The sequence below is a fragment of the Xenia sp. Carnegie-2017 genome, unplaced genomic scaffold (assembly GCF_021976095.1).
Source record: "Xenia sp. Carnegie-2017 unplaced genomic scaffold, XeniaSp_v1 HiC_scaffold_13, whole genome shotgun sequence".
In the NCBI taxonomy this organism is placed as follows: Eukaryota; Metazoa; Cnidaria; class Anthozoa; order Malacalcyonacea; family Xeniidae; genus Xenia; species Xenia sp. Carnegie-2017.
In genome coordinates this window covers 5,470,692-5,495,746 of record NW_025813436.1, presented here as the reverse complement: position 1 = coordinate 5,495,746, position 25,055 = coordinate 5,470,692, and the positions used below count along the sequence as shown (strand labels likewise).

Here is a 25,055-nt window from a genome sequence, read left to right as displayed (position 1 = left end):
CAAGTAAATCCCTAAAATACTCTCAGTCTGATTGTATGTTTATTTCATTTGAGTATCCTGTCAATTTAAATTAAACGTAATGAGTTTCTGTGTTTTCTTTTCACCCATTTAAAGTTGCACTACATATTATAATAAAAATTTTCAAAAGCATTTTCATTAAGTATTAGGCCCCGTCCACACGTGTACGGATATTTTTGTATCCGCAACAAAAAAGTTGCGGATACGCCTTTCGTTTACACTCATCCGAATATTTGATCGGGTTATCCGGAAACTTTTGAATCCGCTCTATAAGTGAAAATTTTCGTATCCGCAAACAATTTGGATGCGTGTGGACGGTAAATTCGGATATTTTCGACCAAGATTGCCTAGCAACTATTATAGCGCGTTTAAAATGTCGTCGAATTTGCTTCAGATCCATTCCAATCGACTTTCTACATAGCATTGGATCTTTTGAATTATAGTGTGACTTTCAGTAAGAGTTCAACCTCATCATCAGTCCAAATGAAGAAGTCCGTCTTGCTCTTCTAAATTTTTTTCGATTTCTGTCCCAATTATGACATATATATTCAAACAAAACCGAACAACGTTTGCGCACACCGACCGAATTCAAAATTGTTAACCACTTTACCGCCAATTTGCAACAATTTCAAAATATGCGAGGGAAACGGACAGCGTGAAGTCCTGGGAACTATAATAAATCCGGATAATATCGAGCTACGTGTGGACGCAAAAACATTTTTATACGCAACCTGATCGGCAACAAAAAAGTTGCGGATACGAAAATATCCGTACACGTGTGGACGGGGCCTTAGAGCAAAAAATAAACGGCTCTGAAACAAATTAGGCAAATAACGAAAGTATTAACGATATTTCAAATGCTAATTGTCAAATTTCAGAGAATATCTAGCTTCGTTTTCAATAGAATAACTACGTTCATTGGCAAAATCTTCAAAAATAGTCAATAAATAATGCACTCAAGTATGCAACTTAATTATTTGCCTGAAGAGCCGATAGCTGTCAACACTCTTACTTTCTCATTTGAATCTATTTATTTCCATGTCAAGGTGAAAGTTCTTGCGTTCTCCCCACTCCATCCAAGTATTTTTTAGGTATTTTGGTACAAAATTGTTTCTTTATAGACGGTTAGTTTTCCTTAATTTGTACCCAGTGTTTTTCATTTTCACGCGGAACAAAAAAGGCGCCATTTTAATTGAAAGTCCAACGTTAAATGCACGTCCAACAAGAACCAACATTTTCATATTCATTTAAATGTCTTCAAAAATCAACCCAAGGAATTAAAAATACCCTGGCTATCTCCAGTTTGCCATACTGTAACGTATTACCTAGAATTTGTTTATATTTTTGCGTTGAAACAAGAAAGATGTCGGTGGCGCAAGTTTATCGCTTTCTAAGTATATCGATTCGCAATTTCACAAATACATGCTGAAAGTAAAAATATTCAACAAAGTTCACCTCGAAACATTCCAAATACTAGTAAAGGCGACATACTTGTATAATTGTAAGAAAGTATAATTGAAAGAAAGACATTGTAACGTACAAACTTGTCGTTTTTATACTGACAAGTAGGTTCTCTTGCGAACCTAAGCACACTTGTCATCATCATCATATCTTTTCGTGCCAGGGCGATCCAAACTCGGGCTGGAAGTTTGGAAGTGTTGCGCGTGTTGTAGCAATCAGTCGAAATCAGGGACGGCACGTGAAGCCTTGCTACTTGTCCCCAGCACACTGGTGAAAACACGTAGTTAAACGCCAAACTGCACACAAATGTAGACAAAGTATTTTCAAGTAAAACAATATGAAACTCGGGGTTAGCTAAGTGTACATCAATTAAGACTTCTTCATCGAATTTATTGACATTCGAAGTACCTTTTTAAATAAATGATAAAAATTACGAAAACCTACCTTTCTCCTTCGAGTCCTGAGGCATGTAGCTGTGTGAATTGTGATTGATGAGCTTCTGGCATTGTTATTGGTTACATTCTTTACATTGGTTATATTCTCAGCTCTGATTGGCTAAAATATGAAATAGGTTATCCAAGCCGATCGAGTGAGATATTTTTACAAGCTTTTTTTCACATCTTTCATCTTAAGCAAATAAACCAGTTGCAAACTAAACATGGAAAATGTTTTTATTGAGCTTATAAGAATTTCATTGCTTGCCATTTGCTTTGAAAATGATTAATGATGAATTAGTATAGCTTCATATACAAGTGATGCAAGTTGATTTATATAATAACCAGAAGGATTTGAGCAATTTCATTGGTCGAGAGCTATGATCTATAAAGGACATAGGCACGGAATGACGTCACAGAAAATTTCATGTTTATAAATAGTGAACTATAATATGCTTGTTTATTTGTTCAGCCAATCACATTATATCACGTGATTAAGCTGCCAATAGCATGTCTTCAATCTTTTCTCTGCAAAATCGAGACTTTTCAATGTTCCAAGTGTTGGGAGATAAAGAAAACAAACTGTTTGATGGTTTAATTTGGAATTTTTTGATTTTATTATATAAAACAAATAGATAACATTGAACCGTTGTCTATACAGTTATAGATACACGTGTATGACATCAATTGTGATAAAAACGCAAAAAGTGGCCACGAGCCTCCTGGACGAGTTAAATATCACACAGGAATGTATAGTCTGATAATAACCAATTGTGTAGTATCCTACCATCTTATTTTAAGGTATTCAGATTGAAAAAGTATAGATTTCTAAATAAACATGTATCGAAACAACTAACAGAATAGAAATATATCACGTTTGAATTGATTTTGCTTGTTGAAATTAAGGTCCAAATTCGAAACAAAACAATTAAAATTTCCTTCATCCTTACCCCTCATTAAGGCAAAACTGAGCTCATTAATTCATCAGGATTGTTTGAAAAAAGGCGCCAAAGTGTGTTAAGAAGTCTAATTTTGTATTTCTGCTGGTTTTTTCAAAGTGAATATAATGATTAAACGACCGATACAGTGTTTGGATTGAAAACGCATTTCAATGTAATGAATGAATGGACGAGAAATCCCACCTTTCCCATAACTAGCGATTTTCTGAAGGTACGCAGGTGATGACGTCGGCCTTTTTCTTCTTGACGAACAGCGACAGCTTCTTCTTGTTTCTATAGAAAGCACAGATTTTAGTTGGTAGCATATTCCCATAACTTGAATTAATCATAATCTCATCTCTGCTGCTGACAGCTGACTTTAAACCGGCTAGTATCTCGAAGAATCTGTCGAGGTCGTTGTCATCCTTGTTTTCAAAGAAAACTAGGTTGTTCTTACCTGTAACACAGAATATCAAGAAACAATCACACAAACCTTCGTTGAGAAACACTTTTTAGAGAAACACTGAAGGTTTCTCGCATTTTTCATTAAACACGCGAATGTAATCTTCCCCGCTCAAGTTAATTCGACGAACTGAGCTCTGAATATTATTTGGATTCCAAAAATCCAAAAGTTTCGAATGAGCCTGACAATTTTCTCTGTTGTGATTGGCTACATTCGTGACAAAGTTTTCTTGATTTAGTTTTTTATTGGCTGTTTTATCAGGCAATCCTCGGCGTATACCGTGGAATGGCGTAAGTCATTTGGAAGAAACACTTGCTGAAGTTGTTTGTGCAAAAAGACTTTACATTCTGACGCCACTAATTCCTTAGGGACCCAGCCCAAGGGAATATATGTATTTTTGCCTTTTTAGGCAATATAAAGTTTTGCTTCATTTTTGGCGTCATAAGAGGCAAGATGAAAGAAAGAAGAAACTTTTGTGAGCTGATTTGAAATACTTCATTTTTTATTCTATTCTTTTGTGATTAGTAACAAGGAAACATTCATAGAACCACTGCATTGGACACTCATCTAGAAAGACAATCATATTACATGAAGTAAGAAAAATACTGACAGCCAACAAACAAATATGGCGGCTGATTTTCAATTACCAACATCGCCACGTCATTCGAGGAGTTTGTCCACAAATGGTGAGTATTTTGGCTTAGGATGGATCCAAAAGCTTGAATGAAGAATTCAATTGTTTTCTTCCGATGTTAGATTTGTGGGATGCGGAAGAAAACACGCAAAATCTTTTCCAGAAACACTCGGTCGTAGAGATCGTTGAAGTGGAAAAGCAAACCAGGTTTTAAATTTGATTCATTCATAACGTTTTAGGTGTGTTTATATTTGTAGAATGCAGTTGTATTTTTGAATTTTAGAGGGGATATCGAAAGAAAAAAGGAAGATCTGCGTCTCATGGTTGGGTAGGTGCCTGTGGCCTGTGCCATAATTGTTCAATGTAACTAATATCTTATTACCACACTTCCCCACTGGCACTGGAGTGCTTGCATTGTACACTTGAGATCTCAGGCACATTATAGGGAACCAATAATAAGGCGACTCTTTTTAAATTTTTAGTGTCTCACATATTCAAATTATTACGCATGTAATAACCATTATGGTAGCCACTCAATTGTATTTTCTGACCAATAGGAAAGCTGAGATGGCTAACGGCATCCAACAATGCAATTTAAGATACAATATCAAGTTTCATATTAAACTAGACCTGCTGTTTAGACCTTATACTGTGTCTCAGGAATAAATCAAGTGCTTGCCCTTCAGCAAGAATTTCTTAGAATTCAGTAGAAAATTTCATGAGAAAGATCCTTTCTAAGTTTTGTCCTAAATCAGCAAAAGAAAAAGTCAGAGATGCTATTTTTTCATAAAATTTTGATCTTGTGCGTGCAGTTTGTTAACATTTCAATGGCAAATGGGGCATTTATTTTGAAAATTGATTTGCATCCAAATCATTTTTGCTTGAACATGAATTATTTGGTCTTTTATGCTTGTAGCGAGCGGTATCGTGACCTGATTGACGCAGCTGACACCATTGGAGAAATGAAACAATGTTCAGGAAATGTGAACAGTTCCATAAAGAATATACAAGAAAACTGTAAGGAGTTGTACCATACTCATCAGTCCCGTGGCATTTCAGGCTATGTTGCTACATCAATGTGAGTGAAGTCATCACATTTGGTTGCCATTAGCTTTAAACAGCAGCATCATTGAAAGAATTCTCCTTTGAGAATTACATCAAGAGTACGAGAAATATAAATTCTCAATTTTAAGATTTTTAGATTTTGTTCAAAACTTAATGAATTTTTCACCGGCAAGGGTATCATTGAGAAATATGTTTTTCATTTTTATTTATATCAAGAGCCATTTCGCTTGAAAACGACAAATAATGATAGCATGCAATATGCACTTGCAAAATTTATTTTCACTTCGACTTTATGAAAATCTCCTTGTGAGTCAAGTATGAATAATGAAAATATACCCAAAAAAGCAGGCCTACAAGTCTGACGTTCACATACATATTGTTAGTTAGGTTGCAAAAAAATCTTTTCCCATTTTATGAGCATCATGTTCATTATGTTTTTAAATAGAGACAAATCAAAAGCAACATTTTATTCTGTTGCCTCACAGATGAAACTACTTGTGGATATTCCGGAAAAGGTTTGTTTCAAATATTTTGTTTTGCACCTTCACCCCCTCCCCAAGTGCTGAATGAAGCAAAACCTTGCACTGAAATTTTTCAGTTTGTTTACGATATTCCAGAAAAAGTTTGTTTCAAATATGTTGTTTTGCACCCTCACCCCCTCCCCAAGTGCTGAATGAAGCAAAACCTTGCACTGAAATTATTTCAGTTTGTTTATGATATTCCAGAAAGGTTTGTTTCAAATATTTTGTTTTGCACCTTCACCCTCCCCAAGTGATGAATGAAGCAAAACCTTGCACTGAAATTATTTCAGTTTGTTTGATATTCCAGAAAAGGTTTGTTTCAAATATTTTGTTTTGCACCTTCACCCCTCCCCAAGTGATGAATGAAGCAAAACCTTGCACTGAAATTATTTCAGTTTGTTTATGATATTCCAGAAAAGGTTTGTTTCAAATATTTTGTTTTGCACCTTCAAGTGATGAATGAAGCAAACCTTGCACTGAAATTATTTCAGTTTGTTTACAATATTCCAGAAAAGGTTTGTTTCAAATATTTTGTTTTGCACCTTCACCCCCTCCCCAAGTGATGAATGAAGCAAAGCCTTACACTGAAATTATATCAGTTTGTTTACGATATTCCGGAAAAGGTTTGTTTCAAATATTTTGTTTTGCACACTCACCCCCTCCCCAAGTGCTGAATGAAGCAAAACCTTGCAATGAAATTACTTCAGTTTGTTTACGGGTATTTTTGTCAAGAAATACTGCAAAACATTACGTGCAGGGACCTTTTACGTACGTGGCTCTACATGGATCTTTTTTATTTTGAATGAAACGAGTCTTGAAATTTGAGTGAGAGCACACTTGCTAACATGTTTTTCACTAAACAAATTTTAGATTTGGAACTCATTAGAACATCACGAGTATTTGAAGGCAGCGCAACTTTACCTTCTCGCTCAAAACATCGTAAGCAGTTTGCACATCGAAACAGGTGGTGGCACAACTTCGAAACTTTTGGTAATCACTTATTACATAGCTACTCCCTTGCAGTTGGTCGTTTTAACCGGATGTATTACGTCACTACTTAATGACGTGTCTTGTTTACTTTATAGACGTCGTTTCCAATCCTCCCGCAGCAATGGTCGTCAATCAGTCATTTTAAAGACTCCATTCTTCAGGTCTGATGGTTCATCTGAGCAACGCTAATCATCTATATTTCTATTGTTATAAATGTTTTGCAGAACTCAGTTCTACGCTTATTAAGAATAAGATCCTGAGTTTATGATATTTTTAATGAGATTACAATGTGTTCCTTCCTTTGAAAAATTAACCTGCTTTTGAAGATTTTTACCATCCATTTTGTTCCTCGTGCTTAGGGTAGCAGAGAATTGCTCCGTGACTATACTCAGTCTGAGCAGGTAAAACATTTATAAATGCTCCATTTGGTTATATTCTGCTTTGATTACAACATTATTTCGCCTCACCAACATTAAGAAATATTTTCTAAATGATCGGTGGAAATTTTCCCTGTCGTAAACTGTCGGTTTGGAATCTGAAGGAAGCTTCAAGTCCAAGTTGCTTGCGGGCTCAACAGTGGCTTGGTCACTGATTCCTTCTCAGAAGGCAACAACGAAGCTAAATATTTGTTCGTCGATCTTCGTTGTCTCACTTCTTTTTTGTGTCGTAGACTGTGTCAAATTGTCTTTGTGCAATCATGTTCTTGGAAGATAGCACACCTCGCCAAGTCTTCAACGAATTTCTCGTTGCACGGCAAGTATGTCGTTTCGCTTCTTTCTTTTTTCGGTTATTGTCGAAAAGAAATGTTTCGGCTGACCTCTATTCACTTTTAGGGATCTTTGCAAGAACTGTTTGATCCCAGACATCAAGGTTAGTTGAACACAGCTAAATGTGTGTCTAATAGCCTTGCGAGAGAGGGACAGCTCAAAAGTGAAAAATTTGAGAAGATTTTCAGCGTGAATTTCGAAGACGATACGTGAGATAATGTAAAGTCTAATTTTTCTCAATATTTTTTTCAGCCAATGGCATCAAGACTCAGCTGTGCGAGGTCGTGCGTCTGATCATGTCAAGCCTCTATCAGGTCTTCGTTTTGTTTTGCTCCGACGAAAATGAAGTGGCTGCTAAAGATGATTCAGGTGCAAAATTCTGGATACAACTTGCAATAAAGTAAATGTTTTGAAACATGTTACAACTTGCAATAATGAAAACAAACGACTGATTTCAATTGTGCTCACGTGATCCGAATGGCAACGAGATGTTTTTTCGCTTTTGTCTGGAATTGTTTAGAATATACGGCTTAGACAAGCTAATTTTTCTCCTATTTAATCCCTTCAAAAATTGTTTTGTTTTCACGTGCGTTTTTGAATACCTTCCCCGAAAAAAAACCTAACTACTCTTTCTTAGACTCAATATTCAGCTGTTTTATCGGTGATTGTAGAAATTCCTTATTTTTCGTAGGAGATGATTCTCTCCTATTTGTGACCATGGATAAGATTACGTCACAAAGCCAAAACTCCGCCACCGAGGGCGACCGTGAGTTCCACGAGTTCAATCGAATGCATGCGTTTGTTCGTTTCAAATCAGCAAATTTGGCATCTTGTTTTTAGGGCTGAGAAATTTATTTGGTCAAGAATTCGACTTGACTTTGTTGAGGCATTTACCTGCTTCTGTTATAAGTAAGTTTTCGTTACTTTGTTATCATACGAGAGATAATTATAAAAAACCGTTCGCTGTGGATAAATAGGTCGATGAAGATAAGAACAGTAATATATATGACACCAGCCGGCACCAGTCTCTATATAAACTAAGATAACATGTGTCAGTGTAGGTAGTGATGAATGAACAACAGAGAACAAGAACTGTCTTTACACTACCTTAAATATAAACTAAGATAACGTGTGTCAGTGTAGATAGTGATGAATGAACAACAGAGAACAAGAACTGTCTTTACACTACCTTAAATATAAACTAAGATAACGTGTGTCGGTGTAGGTAGTGATGAATGAACAACAGAGAACAAGAACTGTCTTTACACTACCTTAAATATAAACTAAGATAACGTGTGTCCGTGTAGGTAGTGATGAATGAACAACAGAGAACAAGAACAGTCTTTACACTATCTAAAATATAAACTAAGATAACGTGTGTCAGTGTAGGTAGTTATGAATAAACAACAGAGAACAAGAACAGTCTTTACACTACCTTAAATATAAACTAAGATAACGTGTGTCAGTGTAGGTAGTGATGAATGAACAACAGAGAACAAGAGCAGTCTTTACACTACCTTGAATATAAACTAAGATAATGTGTGTCAGTGTAGTTAGTGATGAATGATCAACAGAGAACAAGTGCAGTCTTTACACTCTTAAAAAATATAAACTAAGATAGTGCATGTAGAAAACGGCAACACTCCGCATCATCCTAACTAAAGTACACATTTCAGAGTTTCGACCTCGCCTAAGAAGTGCCTCTAATTTTATTTCCATGGAATACATCCAAAGCAACTGCAAAACCTGGTTAGAGAAGTGAGTATTTATATTTGGAATGATACAGCTTTCATTTTTGTTGCTATTCACGATTTGTCCTCAAGTGAACCGTACGTTTTGTGTTCGACCACAATCACTTTTTAGATGTATGAACGATGTAAGAAAAAACGTCAATGTATTTCTTCAGTACATTGGAACGTTAAAAGCTCTTGCTTCAATACGTGATTCTATCTGGGAGCTGCTCAATCCGGTAACGTTGTTGTTGTTTACACTACCGTAACACTAGAGCGTTTGCATGTTGTCTTCTCCATAATACTTAAAACAACTGCTTCGGACAAAATACTCCTGTCTTTAAATTGGTGATTAGTTTGTGCTCGCTTAATCGAGACATTTAGTGGAGTTTTTTTTTTAGACGATCAAGTCAAATTCATTTCATAACGTCGTTTTGACGAATTGGAGCGCGGCGACTGGGAAATGTCTTGGTAACGTGTTTTCCTTGTGGGAGAGACTTTTCAAGGATGAATTTGTGGAACGGTCTAAGGTGAACATCTTTAACACCACTTTTGGTCCGTTTTTATTTTCACAAATCATTACTAAAGCCGATTGTGTTTGCATAGCTATGCACATTTCAACCCATAGTCGCACGGGAATTATAATTTCTTTGGGGGGGGGAGTAAATATTTTCTCCAACTCGCAAATGATGTTCCCCCGTATTTTCGCCCGACTAAGGTTAAAACTTTTCCAAACTTTTCAATCTTTAAACTTTCTTGGGGGGAGGGGGCACGTACGCCTATGTTTGAACCTCTTTATCAATACTTAATATATCGCTACTATAAGCCGAGTCTATTCAAGGCACACGATTTATTGTTGATTTCATGGTTAATTTCTTAATCACCCAGTGTTTTACCTCATTGTACTATGTGTACTTTTAAATGCTAGATCTCATCATTTTAAAAAATTTTTTGTACTCTTTTACGAAGGCGATCTTAAATGGACAGCTCGAAGCGTTAATGGGATCGTGCAAGTCAGCGACCAAAAAAGCGTTGGACGATCTTCATGTAAATCAAAAGTCGCAATCCGATCGCAGTGTGTTATGGGAACGGGATGTATCGTTGTACGTTTGGCATGAAAACTCGAGTGATTTGTCTTCGAAGAATGTGAAGCAGTTAGATAACGAGGCTTCAACTTTCAATGAAAGTGGATTGACTTTTAAGACCAAAGCGTGCACTCCCGTAATTCAAGGGTAAGTAGTTTGTTTACAAAAACTCAGTATGTACTCTTCTTGTTCATTGGTTGTGTTGTTTGTGTACGTAGACTCAGTATGTACTCTTGATGTTCTAGAGTCATTTTTTGTGTACATAGACTCAGTGATGAGCGAACAAATGATAACGAGAACAGTTTTTGCATCATCTCAAATATAAGCTAAAATAATATTAGTCTGTTTAGATAGCGATAGTCTTGACACTAATCTCTAGTCAATAGAAATGAGCGTAAAATTTTGCTATAAATATAAATGAAGATTTGATATTATGTTTTAGATTGTGCAGAACTTTTAATGACCGTCTATCTTACATGCTCGACGATGCTAGCTGTTTTATAAAAATCTCCAAAGAAAATATCGATTCAAGCACTTCCGCTTTTCGGACTGGTCATAAGAACGTAAGCGATGGGAATTCAGATTTCTCAACTTTGCATGTAATGAATGTAAGTTCACTTCTTGTGTCCCAGAACTCGCCCGTTCAGTCCGTTGACGATGATGGTCCTTTTGATCGATACGGTGACTCAGAGCTTTTACAGAATTTCCTTCGGAGTAAGTGCGCAGAAGTCATCAAAGAGCTACTAGGCTATTTCGACTCTCTTCTGAGAGTCTATGACGCCGAGTTGAAGTCGCATACATGGGAAGATTTAAAGATTGGCATGGAAACACCGAAATTGATCCTTGCCATTGACAGGTAATTGTCGTCAGATAGCGCACGTGACTGCATGAGAGTATCATTAAGCGTTTTTGATGAAACAGTTGTGAATAGATAACTTTAACTGTGGTGCTCAAAAGGCCCGTATCGTTGATTTTCGTTCTGTTGAAAGTGAAAACTCTTAAGGAACTGCTGCAATTCGTGTGAATTTAAGGATTTTTTCACGGGAATTTCTTTTATTCATACGTACATTCCATTTGTATTAATAGTCTATTGGGTATGTAGTTGGATTTCATATGAAATAAAAACAACTAGAATTTATAGTGCTTGAAAGTTTGTATGATAAACTGCAAACGAGACGATTGAATGCTTGTCACATTAATCTGGAAAATCTCGATCTTTGAAGTGAAGGAAAGTGCCTGAAAAAGATAGGTTGAATTTAGCTTTAGTAAGTAACAGGTTGAAATGAACGATGGTTTACTTAAATACTATCACTCAATCTTCAAAGCATCAAGACTTTCTGTGGAATATCTCCATAATCCCATTTTCCCTTTCTACCTAAAAAAACATGACGAATGTGGTATATGATTTACAGTAGCATTAATTCGCTGTGTTTTATCTTTTCTTCTACAGCGCACTTTTTCTTGCGAGGTTAACTCGAAGTTTTATCGATTATTGTCCGAATCTTGCCGAGCTAATGGGCGAAAAGAAAGATCAGAAGACACGAAAGGCACGGTGAGTGAGCACAGCGTTCTTTATGTTTTCGACATTCGTGAATTCTCTTCGTCATTAAACATCACTTTTTATCGCCACAGCTACAACAGAACACCACTTCGTAAGAAGGTACCTTAACATGTTGTAGTGATCATGAACAGATCTTGTTATTAAAATTTCGTCAAATATTTTACAAAGGTCAGCGAGCTATCAAACACCAAATTTGATGAGGTGAAAGAGCATTTCAGAAACACTCATAGGACTGGATTCGGGTGAGAAATTAATTTTTAAATACCCCGTGTGTTGGTTGTTTGAGAGGGGCAGGGGGGAGAGGTCGACCAACCGTTTATCGTTACCAAATTATCGTCAAGTCTTCACGAGATGTCATATTACTGAAAAAGAGAAGGTTCTTATAAAATCTTGGAGAGATTAATATGTCTGTTCATGACAAGTATCATTTCAAGTCTTCATCCATGAGATGTAAAATGTCTATAAACAACGAGAGCCTTACATCACCTCTACTTTTTTTAAGTATTTGGTGTCGCTGGGTTTCTTCTATGTTTCGTGCCTCTTTCGATGTTTATCTTCAACAGGCCAAAGGTCCTAACACAATGTTGACAACGGCAGTAAGTGCGTTACATCGAGTCTGGCGTAAAACCTGATATACGTCATGTAGTGTAAATAAAGATATTATGTCAACATTTTTCTGTTTGCTATCGGTTCTTTAATACCGTCAATGAGATATCTCGTGTTATTTTTTAAGAACTGGGCAGAAATAGTTATCAATGAGGAAACAGAATCTGGAGAACAAGTTCATTCCTCTATTCACGTTCCATCACAGGTATCTTCTTCATGTTATCCATATGTATCCCTACTAATCATGTATCGTTTTCCCTAGTTCGGTTAATGTCAATGTACTTTGTGTATCCCAATTTGAATTCTCGGTTTGGGTACGAGTTTGTGAATTTAGGCAGTTATTTTGCTTTGAGTTACACCAAGTATCTCTTATATTATGGATTTGTACGGATATTACTTTGAACGTAAACAGTGGAATTGTTTTCTGTGCTTCAGGTTTCTTCCTACGTCACAGTTTTATTGTTTAGTGTTTGTGAGGAGATCAACCGAGTTGGGGGACACGCGATGGATAGGTTGGTTTTGTTAGGGATTTAAATATCCATAAAAATGCTCATCGTTTCTTCATTGCATAGTTACCATAATTTCTAATTAGCAGCAGGTTTGCAGGAACATTTAAGAAAAAAAATGCCATCTTCAGTGCAGAATGATTAGCTTTATCTTATTACTTAACACTAATCATTCTGCACTGAAGATGGCATTTTGATAATGTCGAAACATGTTTGCTTTTAAAGAAAATCGTCATTGTATACACATAAGGTGATAGAAAATGAATATATATGTTATTTACCGGCTGGCAAGTCTGAATTGAAAAATAATTTCCGAGCTCTCAAAAAAGAGCCCGAGGCCAAACGGCGAGGGACGTTTTTGAGACCGAGGGCAAATATTTTTCCATCCGGACCGACATAAACGGTAAATAGCATATTTATTTTTTTTTTTGGCGAAAGGAAACAGTCTTAGATTGTAAAGCTAGATTTAACAAAGGCGGCCAAGTAATTCATCAAAATATTTGCTGTTTTTAAAACGAAGTATTAAAACGAAGCAAAACAAATAAAGCAACTCTTTTCTTACGCATTTAGCTATAAGATTCCGGACCGCGGTCAGATATTGTGAAATTCCGCCAGCGGCTACAGCCAATCAAATTGCAGGAAAAACTAGGACTCCGCTCGCTGCTTGATTTTAAAAAATTAATTACTACATTACACGATATTTTATAGATCTGTCCTTCGTGATTTGGTACGTGTTTTGGGTGAAGATCTCTTGCTGTCTTACGAAACACTTCTCGATTGCTACAGGGAGAATAAAGAAATCATTGATCAAAATCGAGCTCTGCAATGCATTTTTGATTTCAAATTTACATCATCAATCCTTGGCGATCGTTCCAAAACTGAGGTAAAAAATTATGGCAAAAGTTTATTCACACCCTCTTTTTCTCCGGGGGTGGGGTGGGGGAGGGAGGTACCTAGGAAAGCATCCACAATAACAATGAGCCATGTACGAGTCTTTTTAAAGAATGATGTCCTTGTAATATTGGATGCTTTTTTCAAGATACCGCTGTATAGCATCTTTGCACTGTTGTTATGTGCAAAGCATGGTAAACTTGTGTGTATTTTCGTTATACATGATGCAAGAAACAGCAACTGAGAGAGTTCAAAAGTAATCAAAACCAATCAAAAATGTTTAAAACCGGTTGACTTAAATTATAAGTGAAAAAGGCAGAAAATGTTTGAAACATTGCCGTATCTATGAATCCCTATTTGTCGTTTACCATTCGCAATTTTGTAGAAAAACTTTGGAATAAATGATTGCCCGCATTCTAAAAGCTCACTCACACTCACATTCATTGAAGTCGACTTTAAATCACACTCAATTTAATCACTGGCGAAGTCATTTCTACATCTCTGGCAAGATTTTCTTCTAGATATTTCAAATCAAGCAATCTGTTGAGTGAAATTGCGGTCTTCAAATAATTATGCTTGTAGAATTCGGGCGTGTGTTCTGTATGTATAACAAAATCGTTATCATGAATAGCGTCAAACTCGCATCGCAAGTTTCTGTTTATTTATGCAATTTGAATGCTCTATTCACTTCGGTTTCTTACTTAGAATGACGGCTCGTATAAGGCAAGATTTGAAAAGATTATCGAACAACTGGAGGATATCGTGGATCCATTTGACTTAAACGTTTTTAGTCCGTACCTGAACAGCAATCTCAACAAACATTTACAACGATGTGGAGTAAGTGTATTTAGATGGTATATCTAGCTATTCCATGGTTGGCAAAATGCTAGGATTGCGAACTTTATTGTATTGAATTGACGACGTTGAGTTGATTGGTTGGTTTATATAGCTACAATGATCATTGGAGCATGATCGATATAAATTAATCATTGGAGCTTGATTAATATAAATTAATCAGTGAAGCTTGATCAATATACTATAATCCGTGGAGCTTGATCAATATATTATAATCAGTATGGCTTTATTAAAATACAATAATCAGTAGAGTTTGATTATTATGCCATCACCTTGATGAATTATCAGTCACGAGGAAGGCTTTTTCAATTTGCGTCTTGCAGCAAATAAAATAAATAATCATGGTTACAGTTTTGCTAATTATGATTACACATTCATAAGTTTTCTGTATTATGTATGCCACGGGCTCACTGTATTTATTCACCATTTGCTGTCTTCACTTTATCTCACTGTCGTCACCATAGTCCACTATTTTCGCCATCTCACCTATTCGAAAAAATGCGTAATCACACTGTAGTCACCATAGTTCATTGTCTTCACCATATCACAATGTAGTCACCATAGTTCATTGTCTTCACTTTATCACACTGTAGTCACTAAAGTTCATTGTCTTCACCATATCTCACTAAGTTCACCATTGTTAATTGTGTTCATCACGTCTCATCATCTTTACCAAAATCTCGCTTTCTTCACCCTATGCTCATTGTCTGCACTGTCTCATTATGAAATAATTGTCTCCAACATAGACTCACCATCTCCACCATAAGCTTTACCATATTCCTTACCACAGTATCTACCTTATATTTACATACCGTATTCTCCAAAAATTTACCGTTTCATCAAAAGTCTCACTTTCTGCTCGCCCTCTTCAATTATCTAGGTGCTGTTTGGCGTCCTCGTAAATGTCGACAGACATTCTCATTTCTACGGTATGCCTCAGAAGCCAGCCCAAACGTCTCAGGATCAGCACAATGTCATGCCTGTTGCCAATAGTTCAGTACGGTTCTCCTTACTTCCCCTCAGTTCTCATCATGCTGACAGAAATGAATCAAGAAATGTTAAGGTAAGGATGTTGTTTACTTTCATTTTTCGTTTTTGTTTGATCGTGATTCCATCTTAGCGGGAAAACTTTTCACTCAATTTTTTTCGGGCTTTTTTTCAACCGTAAACATTTTCAATGATGAGATTAGGTGATCGACATTTTAAGAAGGGGTGGGGTGGGGATAAAGAGGACGTCGAAGTTCAAGTGGTAGTAAATTAGGCGTTTACCAAAAATCACAGTTTTCTTTTTGTACTCTTCCTGTGATTCTCGTTTGAAAACTCTTTGGTTGCATTACATTTTTATAACGCCATTACTAAACACAAGGCATTGAAGAAATGTCAATCAAAACTTTTTCATATGTGGCATGCAAACTAGCAATAAGAATTTATCAAAGTTGTCGAATAGCAATTTTTGCATTCGCTTCTCGAGGAAGGAGTGTGCTGCGACGAAAGACTGCTTCCAATAACTGTGATTGTTGCAACATATTTAGCAGTTACTTCTGTAGTGACGCTGAAGTTTGTGGCTTGCTTAAGTTCCGTGATGTTAAAGAACACGTAGAAGTTACCTAAGTTTGTAATAAAGCATAATGACGTTGTAAAAAACGAAATATTATAAAAAGGAAGTTTAGATATTGACTTCCACGGCCACTAGGTTACGTGTGGGCGTCTGGGTGTTTTTTTTTTTGAGAAGTTCAAAATATTTAATCTCTTATTAACAGCCACCATGTCTTCGTCCCGTTTCATTCGGAATCAACTTGAATGTAAACATTTTTCTTAAAATGATGGTGGTATTTTTTCTGTAGGCGACGGAGTCTGAGGACGTGTCTGACGACTACAACTTTCTCGATACCAGTCCCTTTTACAAACATCAGAACTTTCTTATGAGTGAAATGTTGATGCCGAGCTCTACAACACTTAAATGCTGAGTGAAGACGGCCTCACGGTACTTTTTTATCGTTTTCATTATTACGAACGAACTGTCGCTCAGTGGCAAAGTCCGCCCATTTTTTACTTCTATAATTAGCTACAATGCAAATTTTTGAGTGTTCATTCACTTGAGAAACAAGGAATTGATTTCCTAAAAAAATGAACAATAATTTCGTCGAAAAATTTGTATCGTATGAGTAAAAGTTCGTGCTGGTTTTGCCACTGCTGTTCGTCTCCGTTCAACATTCTACTTGCTTGCGCCAAAGTCACTGGCACTGGTAACATTGATGACCAGTGCCAGTCTTTTCACGCCCAACAGAAACAAAGGTTTTAGTCGGAAAATTCTAGTGAGTTGAGAGAGCAAGGTCAAGCCACAAGCTGTGCTACTGCTCTTGTTTGACTCACAATTATCTTAGCGCAAAAAAAAGCTACACAAACAAGCAACTCTTTTTCATCAAATGAAAATGATTGGCAGCAAAATTTTGAACATAAAATGCTTCTCAATTCCCAGCACACTTTCGGCTTCGACCGTTACAGACATTTTCATGCGTCGCTATTTAAATAGACATTTTCTTTATTACACATTTAATGGAGAAAAAAGGCAAGTAATTGCTTCTGATTGCTTGCTCGTAATTTATGCTTTGTTATGTCTTGTTTACTACGGCAGAAGAATTCTAGAATAATAATACAATCTTACAAAGCCGTTTTACAATTTATATAGTTTACATTATACCAATTGCATTGCGGTAAATTTCTGAATTCGTGGCGCTGGTTGGCTGTAGGGCTGTATAGCGGGTTGCGCGTTAGAACAAAATAGCAGCTGTGACGTTATTTGAATGACTTGTGTTTTCCAAGTGCGATGCTTTCGGCAATTTAACATACACCCCCTTGCGCTATTTTTAGTTGTAGATGCCGCTTTATAAACAAGTACTTAACTGCGAACAAATAATATATATTGGTTGATACCAGCGACTTGACAATCATATATCATATTGTAAGAACTTTTTTTTGTGTTGCCGAGCAACGTCGACGTATATCTGCCTGTCTTGTTGTCATATTGTTCATTGAGATTGACTACCGCTTCATATGAAAATGATCGAACAATAATCTTTGTTTGGCAGCAAATTAAAGACTTTTCTACTATTCTGTATGCTATGTGTAGATACCAAAAACCCTGATGACATACGTGGGTAGTATAGCTTAAGCGTAGAAGTTTTTTTTGTTTTTTGTGGCAGTTTAATTGTTCTCGTGTGATATTCGCTCCGCTCTTTCTTTCCGTCACGTAATCCAGTTAGACTGAACCAGCGGACTGAACTCTTTGCAGACGATTGAGATGAGCCGTGAGAGACGAGTGAAAGGACTCGGCCCGATATTTATGTGAGAAGTATTCTTTTGGTCCTTATGATATCAATCTCCAAGTTGTTCCGACGTGCTTGACATCGATTCTTTTACTATCTTGACTTTCAGTATCTTAAGAACACTTTTTTCAAGATTCTAAAGATACTGAAATCCCATTTTCACTTTGCCATTTTTCTGTCTTTTGGCACAAAAATGCTGCCATTGTTTTCTTTTTTTTCCGTAACGACCAGAATCATCGTTCAAAATGAACAAGGAATTATAATGTAGTGTATATTTGAAATTGAAATAAGGTGATTTTATGATTTTGTTTTTTTCCAGCGGTGACGGAATTGTGACGTGGCAATTGCATGGTCTGCGATGTATTTATTTCTTTATTTTTTCGCGACGTTCACGTAATTTAAAGTCATGGAATGAAATTATTTAATGAAGTAATTTTAAAAGTAAGTCTAATGCTTTGCTGTTTTAAGATATTCTAGTCGAGTTGAACACTATCTTTCATTTGACTGAAAAAAAATGAAATGCTGTATAGAAAATGTTTTGTGTTCGTTTCATTCAAGCCGCTTCAACTTTTACATTTTCTTGGAAGATTAACTTTCACTTTAAAATGTATTTTGTTCGCAGCAGAAGTACATTAACGAGTGTCTTTAAACAGCATGACAATTTAAAGAGAAAAAACGCTGTAGTTCCATGCAGGGCGAATAATTCTATGTTGCAATTTTAAACGTAAACCAATACTATACGTTAGGAGAATGAACGAGTTTAATTAAATTCCGTGACGTGTCGGTTCAAGTTAAGGTGACGAGGAAACAAATTTTAAACAAAAGTATTTTACTTATTCTGTCTTATGAGTTGAGCACACATAAAATCACTTTATAAGCCCATTTATGAAATCGGTCGATAAACACATTACTCGTGTATAATGAAGATGTTTCTGTTCGTGTTCCGGCAATTGTTCTTTTAATTTTTATCATGAGTAAATTGTTGATTTAAGCTCTTCTTTGTAATGACAACCTAAAACTCCGTGAGCTAATATCATATGTTTTTTTGCCATCTGATTCGCATCTCAATTCTGACATTATCAATGTATAAAATATGCAACCGAATTGACGTATTCCAACTATGAAATAGATGTACTATATTTGGCAAATCCTCCGTTAAATCCTCTTATACGGCGTGAAGAAAAATATTTTACCATTTCAAATGATAAACGATTCTCAATGCACGCCTTAAGCTCAAGCCATGTAAATCATCAATCTTACGAATCACGCCATCTTCGTGTAGGTAGGGAAATGAATGGTACAGCCGGGTCACAGTGGACGATGTGTAGGCAGTGCATTCAAGGGAAGAATTTAAATCGCCATGTAATATTCTTTATTTCGAAACCTGAACAAGCTCATTATGCTTTGAAGGAAATGAACATTTTCATTTGTGGTGGGATCCGTAGCACCAATGCTTTAAAATGAAGCGGACTATGGGAAACATTGCTCCTATTATGTAACTCACAAAATCCCACATCGAATGCGTTGCAGTCTAAGTATTATAAGGTTTAATGACTGACGCAGATCATGGTATCTTTGTCATGCACAAGTTACTTTGCCAACTATTGCCTTGCTGGTCACGAAACTTAAGGTACAAAACGCACTCATTTACATTGCATGGTTTGAGTGCGTCGTTTTATTCAAGCAAGGTCACAAAAATCCCACAAGGTCTAAAGTATCACATGCAGAGACTTATGTAATTGTTCTTGAAACATGTATTTCCCAATGCCGTTATAATTCCACGCTTAATTTTGGGAAGAATTTGAATGTATGAGAGCTAGGGAACACTCTTTCTTTCTTGGAAAGTACAAACGATATCTGCTTTATCCATTTGTTCATACTGTAGGAACAGGTCTCGGCTGTAACTCTGACGTTAGGATGTACAAAACATACAATGCTCTGTCAACATCTTTTTTATGATACTCCAGGAACTTTGCATTTATTTCAGGAGGTTCTATTAGTCGTCAATTTTTATGAACTACCTTATATATACGTGTACATAAAAATATACGTGCGTGGGAACGACCTTTGTCAAAAACACCTTTTATGGTAAGAATATGAACGATAATCGGGCATGTATAAGCAACGACTAAATCAAAACAAAGTTAACAAGGAGCAACGAAAAGTGACTTCATGCTCTTAAACGGGAACTTCTTCATCAATTGAAGTTGCTACGTGGAAATTGTTTATCCTGGCATTGTGTTGGCAAAAATAGAAATTGCTTTGAAGTAATTACATAAAGCAACGAAGTGGACGTCTATTAAGGTATTTACATAAGAATGTGCTCGTCTTGCAACTGCTTCATAATTGCCCCCTCCAACGAGTTAGAATCGCTCAACCGTTTTCTCGTCCCGTCGCGTCACTTATTGTGCGTTGGAAAGCATCGAAACTCCCAACCGCGCCATCGAATCTCTTATGGAAACCGCGCCTTTCTAAGTGTGAAATTATCGCGTCTCCATCGAGAGAACGCTCGAGGAACGTTTTGTGCCATGCAATCATCGACGAACACATGTGATGAAGTACTGATGACAATAAATACCGAATTTGCATAACGTTTGCTCGCTGATGGTGACGTTGCAAGTTCATTGCGCAGCATGATGTGAGCACATTGTGCTTATTTTTCGTGCTTATTTTCGCAATCTTTTTTTGATACGAAACGGTCAGTTGATTGAAAAATGTCCTTTGCGCTGCAAGCAATCGTTGCGTATGATTTCATTGATGTTAACTCGGCTTTGAGCCCTCCCTCCCACACGTCCAGGAATTTTTCGAAGTAAATTTTGCATGAAATGATTAGAAAAATAATGCATATATGCAAAAAGGGTTTTGTAATTTGTTTATCTATGCTAACTACATGAAATTACGGCGAACACTTGTGGAGAGAGTTTGCGTCTTGAAAATTGTTTAAGATACAATCCGTAGATTTCGGATTGTATCGTGGTTATTTTTCTGAGGATTCCATCGTGAAAGGGTACAATACGTTATTACCAATATTATATTTTTAGTGCGAGACAAGGACAATGGCGATGGCTAGGAGAATTTTCTATTTAATCTCTGCCACGACTTTGAATCCATAGAGAATTACATAGAGGAACTCACTCAGATCATTTTTCGTTTGTTTTCTGCTATAATATAATTTCACTACAGACCGGTGTTATTTTATAACACCTGCGTTTTATGGCTTTTAACAATAAAATGTGTTGATTGGATGTAAACTCTCCTTAAGATCACTTTGTTTGCCATTTGGCAAATTGTGAAGCGAGAATCGCCTTGCTGCCGTTTGCTGAATCCAATCAACCAATCGCAACACGATTAGGATGTCACGCGCCGCAGCTGGCGTTCATATCGCTATGAATTGTGGGCATTTTTTAAGTCCAAAAACATGAGCTCTGAATGTGTCGCGATATATTATGACATATCTAGGGCGACGTGGTTGTCAGCCTTCTTATCTTCTTACATAAGGTGACTAAACACCACGTCCATTCAACTAAATGCCTATACCGACAACGGCCAGCTACCTTATGGACGGTACAGAAGCGCTAGTCAACTCAAATAGCCAACTTGAGGCGGACCAGAGGGCCTTACAACTCGCTCTGGAGTATTCAATGCTAGGGCTTACGAACGATGATGATATAAATGGATTCGACGAATTTCGATTTAAGAAGAGCGTGAACATGACCGAATGTGTGGCTGTACCAAGCTCGGAGCATGTTGCCGAAATAGTTGGCAGACAAGGTACGGCCAAGCCATTCTTTATTTACATCGTCTTCCTCGTGTTTTTGACATGAAGAAAATCATTCTCACTCACATCAAACAACTGAGTTTGAGTTGATTCTGAGAAGACGTGTGTGTGCGAGGTGGACTTGTCCGAAGGGACACCCATTACCGGGCGATGTAGAGATTTTCTCTTCTTTGCAAAGCGAAAGCGCTGTCGCCCGCAGAATATATTACAGAACAACATTTCATGAATTTTCAAATATTCAAAAGTCTACAAGTTTATGCATATGAGCGCATGTGAATAGACAAATAAGTCGGAGTTCATATTCAGTGTATCAAAGTTAATCGTGTAAATGTTTTTTCTATTTTTCTTCGATACAGGTTGTAAAATCAAAGCGCTGAGAGCGAAGACAAATACGTACATCAAGACGCCGGTTCGTGGAGAAGAACCTGTATTTGTCATCACCGGGAGAAAGGAAGATGTTACGATTGCCAAGCAAGAGATTCTATCCGCTGCAAACCATTTCTCGCAGATACGTGCCCAAAGAAAGAGCTCCACGCTCAGTTCGGGAGCGTCCTCTCCAACGGGAGGACCTGGTCAGACTACGATACAAGTTCGAGTTCCCTATCGTGTGGTCGGCCTCGTCGTCGGTCCTAAAGGGGCAACTATCAAGCGCATACAGCAAGCAACGAACACGTACATTGTGACACCTTCTCGAGACAAGGAACCCATCTTTGAGGTGACGGGCAGTTTGGAGAACGTCGAGTCTGCCAAGAAAGAAATCGAAACTCATATAGTTTTGAGAACCGGCGGTTTGCTCGACGATGATGTTTTCAAAAGTAATAGCGATTCTCTCAATGCGTTCAATGGCTTTCAGTCAAGCTATGGGTCAAGTACTCGAAGTGGTCGGGACTTGCAGCGTGCTCTGTCGACGGATTCATTCTACCTCAACTCGTCTAAATTAAACGACTATAATCCGCTCACTAGTCCATTTTCCACGTCCAGTAATGGAACAAGCAACGGATACTTCAGTTTCAATCATGATCTTATACCTTCGCCCACCGAAGATTTGATCATCTCAAGTGGTAGTAGCGGTTTTAACTCTAGCCCCACTCCTCCATCACCATCTATTTGGAGTACTGATACGAAAATCGAAAGCTTCTCTACGAATGGAACATTGAATGGGATCGGGTCTATTGGCAGTGGACGGCCTATCTCGTCTCACACGACCGCAAGACGATTGTCAAGCGAACCGTTGCTGCCTTCTCTACCTAGTACAAGCAATGGTTTGGGTGCATTTTCTAGATTTTCCTCTGCAACAACGACGTCCATAGGTGTTTTGAGTAATTCTAATAGTGCCGCGAATGCAAGTTCAACGATAAACGGTGAATTACCGAAAGCAAATGGCGTTATCGGATCTCGTTCTCCTAACAACAACGTCGACACAACAAACAACAATATTGCCAATTCATCATCCGTCACCAAGAAAAAACAGTGTGTGATTTGCTGCTCTGCCCAAGTTGAAGCTGCGCTTGTTCCCTGCGGTCATAATTTGTTCTGCATGGAATGCGCTCTTAACTTGAAAAGCAAGGACTCCCCTTGCCCCGTTTGCCAAGAGAAGGTCACACAAGTTCTGAAGATAATTTCGTGAGATGTGAGTGTCTAGTTCGTAAGTGTTATAACGCTAGGCCCTCGTTCACTGAAGTACTATTGTTAACTTAAACGATGGTATGTCAAGTATGGCAAGTTCGTGCAAAATTTTATGTGAAAAGGAGAATTATGCTCGTACTTGCACCCAACATGATTGACAATTTACAAAATCAATTCAAAATATGAAAAAATATGGGGCCTAGCGTAGCACAATATTAATTAATGGATGCGTCACGACAATGCATCGCAATCTTCACAGATTTGTAATCATCGTTAGGGATTTTATTATCTGAGAGGGAATTTTGTATATTAAGTTTATCGCACACATACACACATGCACATCACTGCTTCATTAGTTCACAAACCCGTCCATTACTCGAAATACCAAGAAATTGTGTACATTGTCAACAATTGGAAATATTTGTCTTCGGTGTGAGTTACGAATTCATGTCTTTGTGACGTGCCAAAGCAAGTAAAGGGCTATGATTTGTAGGCTCAAATCGAAGACATGTAAATTGTGATATGTGTTCCCCGAAGAGTATTTTAGATTGCTTATTTTACTATACCAGCGAGTGTGTTATATAATGACTGAGAGTAGATCGTATTTATCAATCGAGTATTTTACGTCGTATTATTGAGATTTGAAAAGGTCTTTTCATATAAATATATATATTATAAGCCCGTTTATATATGCATCACAATAATGAGAACTTGTAATATTTGTATCATTTAGAGCATACTAATTCCATAGGATAGATTCGACACCTATTCACACAAAGCTCGTATTAATATTTGTCATTTTATATAATATTATATATTTAGCGCAATTCACTTCACATCATTATTGTAGAACTTTGATATAGGATAAAACACACGAATTAGAGTAAGATTATTAATGTATAAATACATTCATGAAGGAAAAGAATTATTTTTTATTTTATGCCCGAAATACAACTGTGGCAATGCAGAGAATATAATAAGAATAGAATATTGCAAAAATTGTATAGCTTTATTTTTCTTCATTCAAATATATACACTATAAAAGACACCTGTGTTTCTTCTGTTGTCTATCGATGATTTTTGTTCATGTAGCGTATGTATAACAAAGTTGCAAATTGCTGTGGGATAGTGAAATGTAGATTTTTGTTGCCCATTCTTTTGGGATTTTTAAGGGAAAGAGTGTTTCCGCGGAGTGATTAAGTTTTCTTTGATAAAAATGTCTTGTTTAAGCATTCAAAATCACAATTACGGAAATGAATTTACTTTCAGCGTATACGCATGCAACGTCACAAAGCATTCAGTCAATTTCAATCTTTCAAAATTAAACACCAGCAAAATCAACTGTCTGGCACATCAACTACTTTTGTTCATTGACTGCTGGATAGTAGCGGCTCGTCTTTGGTTTATAAGAACTTTGCCTACCGTCGACTATAATGAACGTATTTAAAAAGAAATTTCATTTCTGCTTACTAAATTTTATCATATTCACTTGGCATTCAACTGGCTTCGTGGGCGTTCATCGATTTTTCAGTCTCCAAGTTCTCACTGATGAAACGCCATTTTCCTTATGTGACAGTATGGGAAAGCGCGGCGCTGTTTTAAGTAGTTATTATTCAAATTCTAACCGTCGAATCGCTAGTAGGGAACTCGTAAGAGACGCTAAACAATTAAAATTACTAATTTGGAATAATCACTTTGAGCAAGGTCTTATATGAACAAGATATATGTGTTAACCTCTGCTGGAACTTTCTTGTGATTTTTCGTTTAGTTATTTGTTTTTTCACAATTTGCATTTACTTG

The 25,055-nt window shown here is 36.9% G+C and overlaps 2 protein-coding genes and 3 long non-coding RNA genes across 6 annotated transcripts; 2 read left to right on the top strand and 3 right to left on the bottom strand.

Annotated features, from left to right (window-relative positions):
- Nucleotides 1-3,895: 3,895 nt before the first annotated feature.
- LOC124433582 (conserved oligomeric Golgi complex subunit 1-like) lies at nt 3,896-18,602 on the top strand. Of its 2 annotated transcripts, none has more exons than XM_046983377.1 (29): nt 3,896-4,000; nt 4,071-4,155; nt 4,232-4,276; nt 4,865-5,026; nt 5,459-5,528; nt 6,405-6,524; nt 6,620-6,685; nt 6,884-6,925; nt 7,195-7,281; nt 7,358-7,394; nt 7,544-7,660; nt 7,983-8,057; nt 8,132-8,200; nt 8,968-9,049; nt 9,155-9,260; nt 9,423-9,551; nt 9,991-10,253; nt 10,549-10,962; nt 11,557-11,658; nt 11,739-11,766; nt 11,836-11,909; nt 12,170-12,263; nt 12,401-12,478; nt 12,709-12,785; nt 13,488-13,662; nt 14,376-14,507; nt 15,406-15,588; nt 16,370-16,509; nt 18,171-18,602. In XM_046983377.1, exons 1-28 carry the CDS (start codon nt 3,940-3,942, stop codon nt 16,490-16,492), a joined length of 3,096 nt encoding a protein of 1,031 aa, XP_046839333.1. In that variant the 5' UTR covers nt 3,896-3,939; the 3' UTR covers nt 16,493-16,509; nt 18,171-18,602. The 2 variants fall into 2 exon arrangements, with proteins under 2 accessions (XP_046839333.1, XP_046839334.1); XM_046983378.1 differs by having other exon boundaries at nt 3,897-4,000; nt 10,549-10,669; nt 10,739-10,962; nt 16,370-18,602.
- Nucleotides 11,122-12,224, bottom strand: LOC124433585. The gene is made up of 2 exons (XR_006944508.1): nt 12,154-12,224; nt 11,122-12,029 (listed from the first exon to the last, which is right to left on the bottom strand). It is a non-coding gene; the product is annotated as an uncharacterized LOC124433585 (long non-coding RNA).
- On the bottom strand, nt 13,264-15,437 carry LOC124433586. The gene is made up of 2 exons (XR_006944509.1): nt 15,358-15,437; nt 13,264-13,559 (listed from the first exon to the last, which is right to left on the bottom strand). It is a non-coding gene; the product is annotated as an uncharacterized LOC124433586 (long non-coding RNA).
- Nucleotides 14,492-15,351, bottom strand: LOC124433587. The gene is made up of 2 exons (XR_006944510.1): nt 15,085-15,351; nt 14,492-15,011 (listed from the first exon to the last, which is right to left on the bottom strand). It is a non-coding gene; the product is annotated as an uncharacterized LOC124433587 (long non-coding RNA).
- A 2,670-nt stretch (nt 18,603-21,272) lies between the features above and the next one.
- LOC124433583 (RNA-binding protein MEX3B-like) lies at nt 21,273-24,301 on the top strand. The gene is made up of 2 exons (XM_046983379.1): nt 21,273-21,622; nt 21,986-24,301. The coding sequence occupies exons 1-2, from the start codon at nt 21,379-21,381 to the stop codon at nt 23,254-23,256; spliced, it is 1,515 nt and encodes a 504-aa protein (XP_046839335.1). The 5' UTR covers nt 21,273-21,378; the 3' UTR covers nt 23,257-24,301.
- Nucleotides 24,302-25,055: the final 754 nt, after the last annotated feature.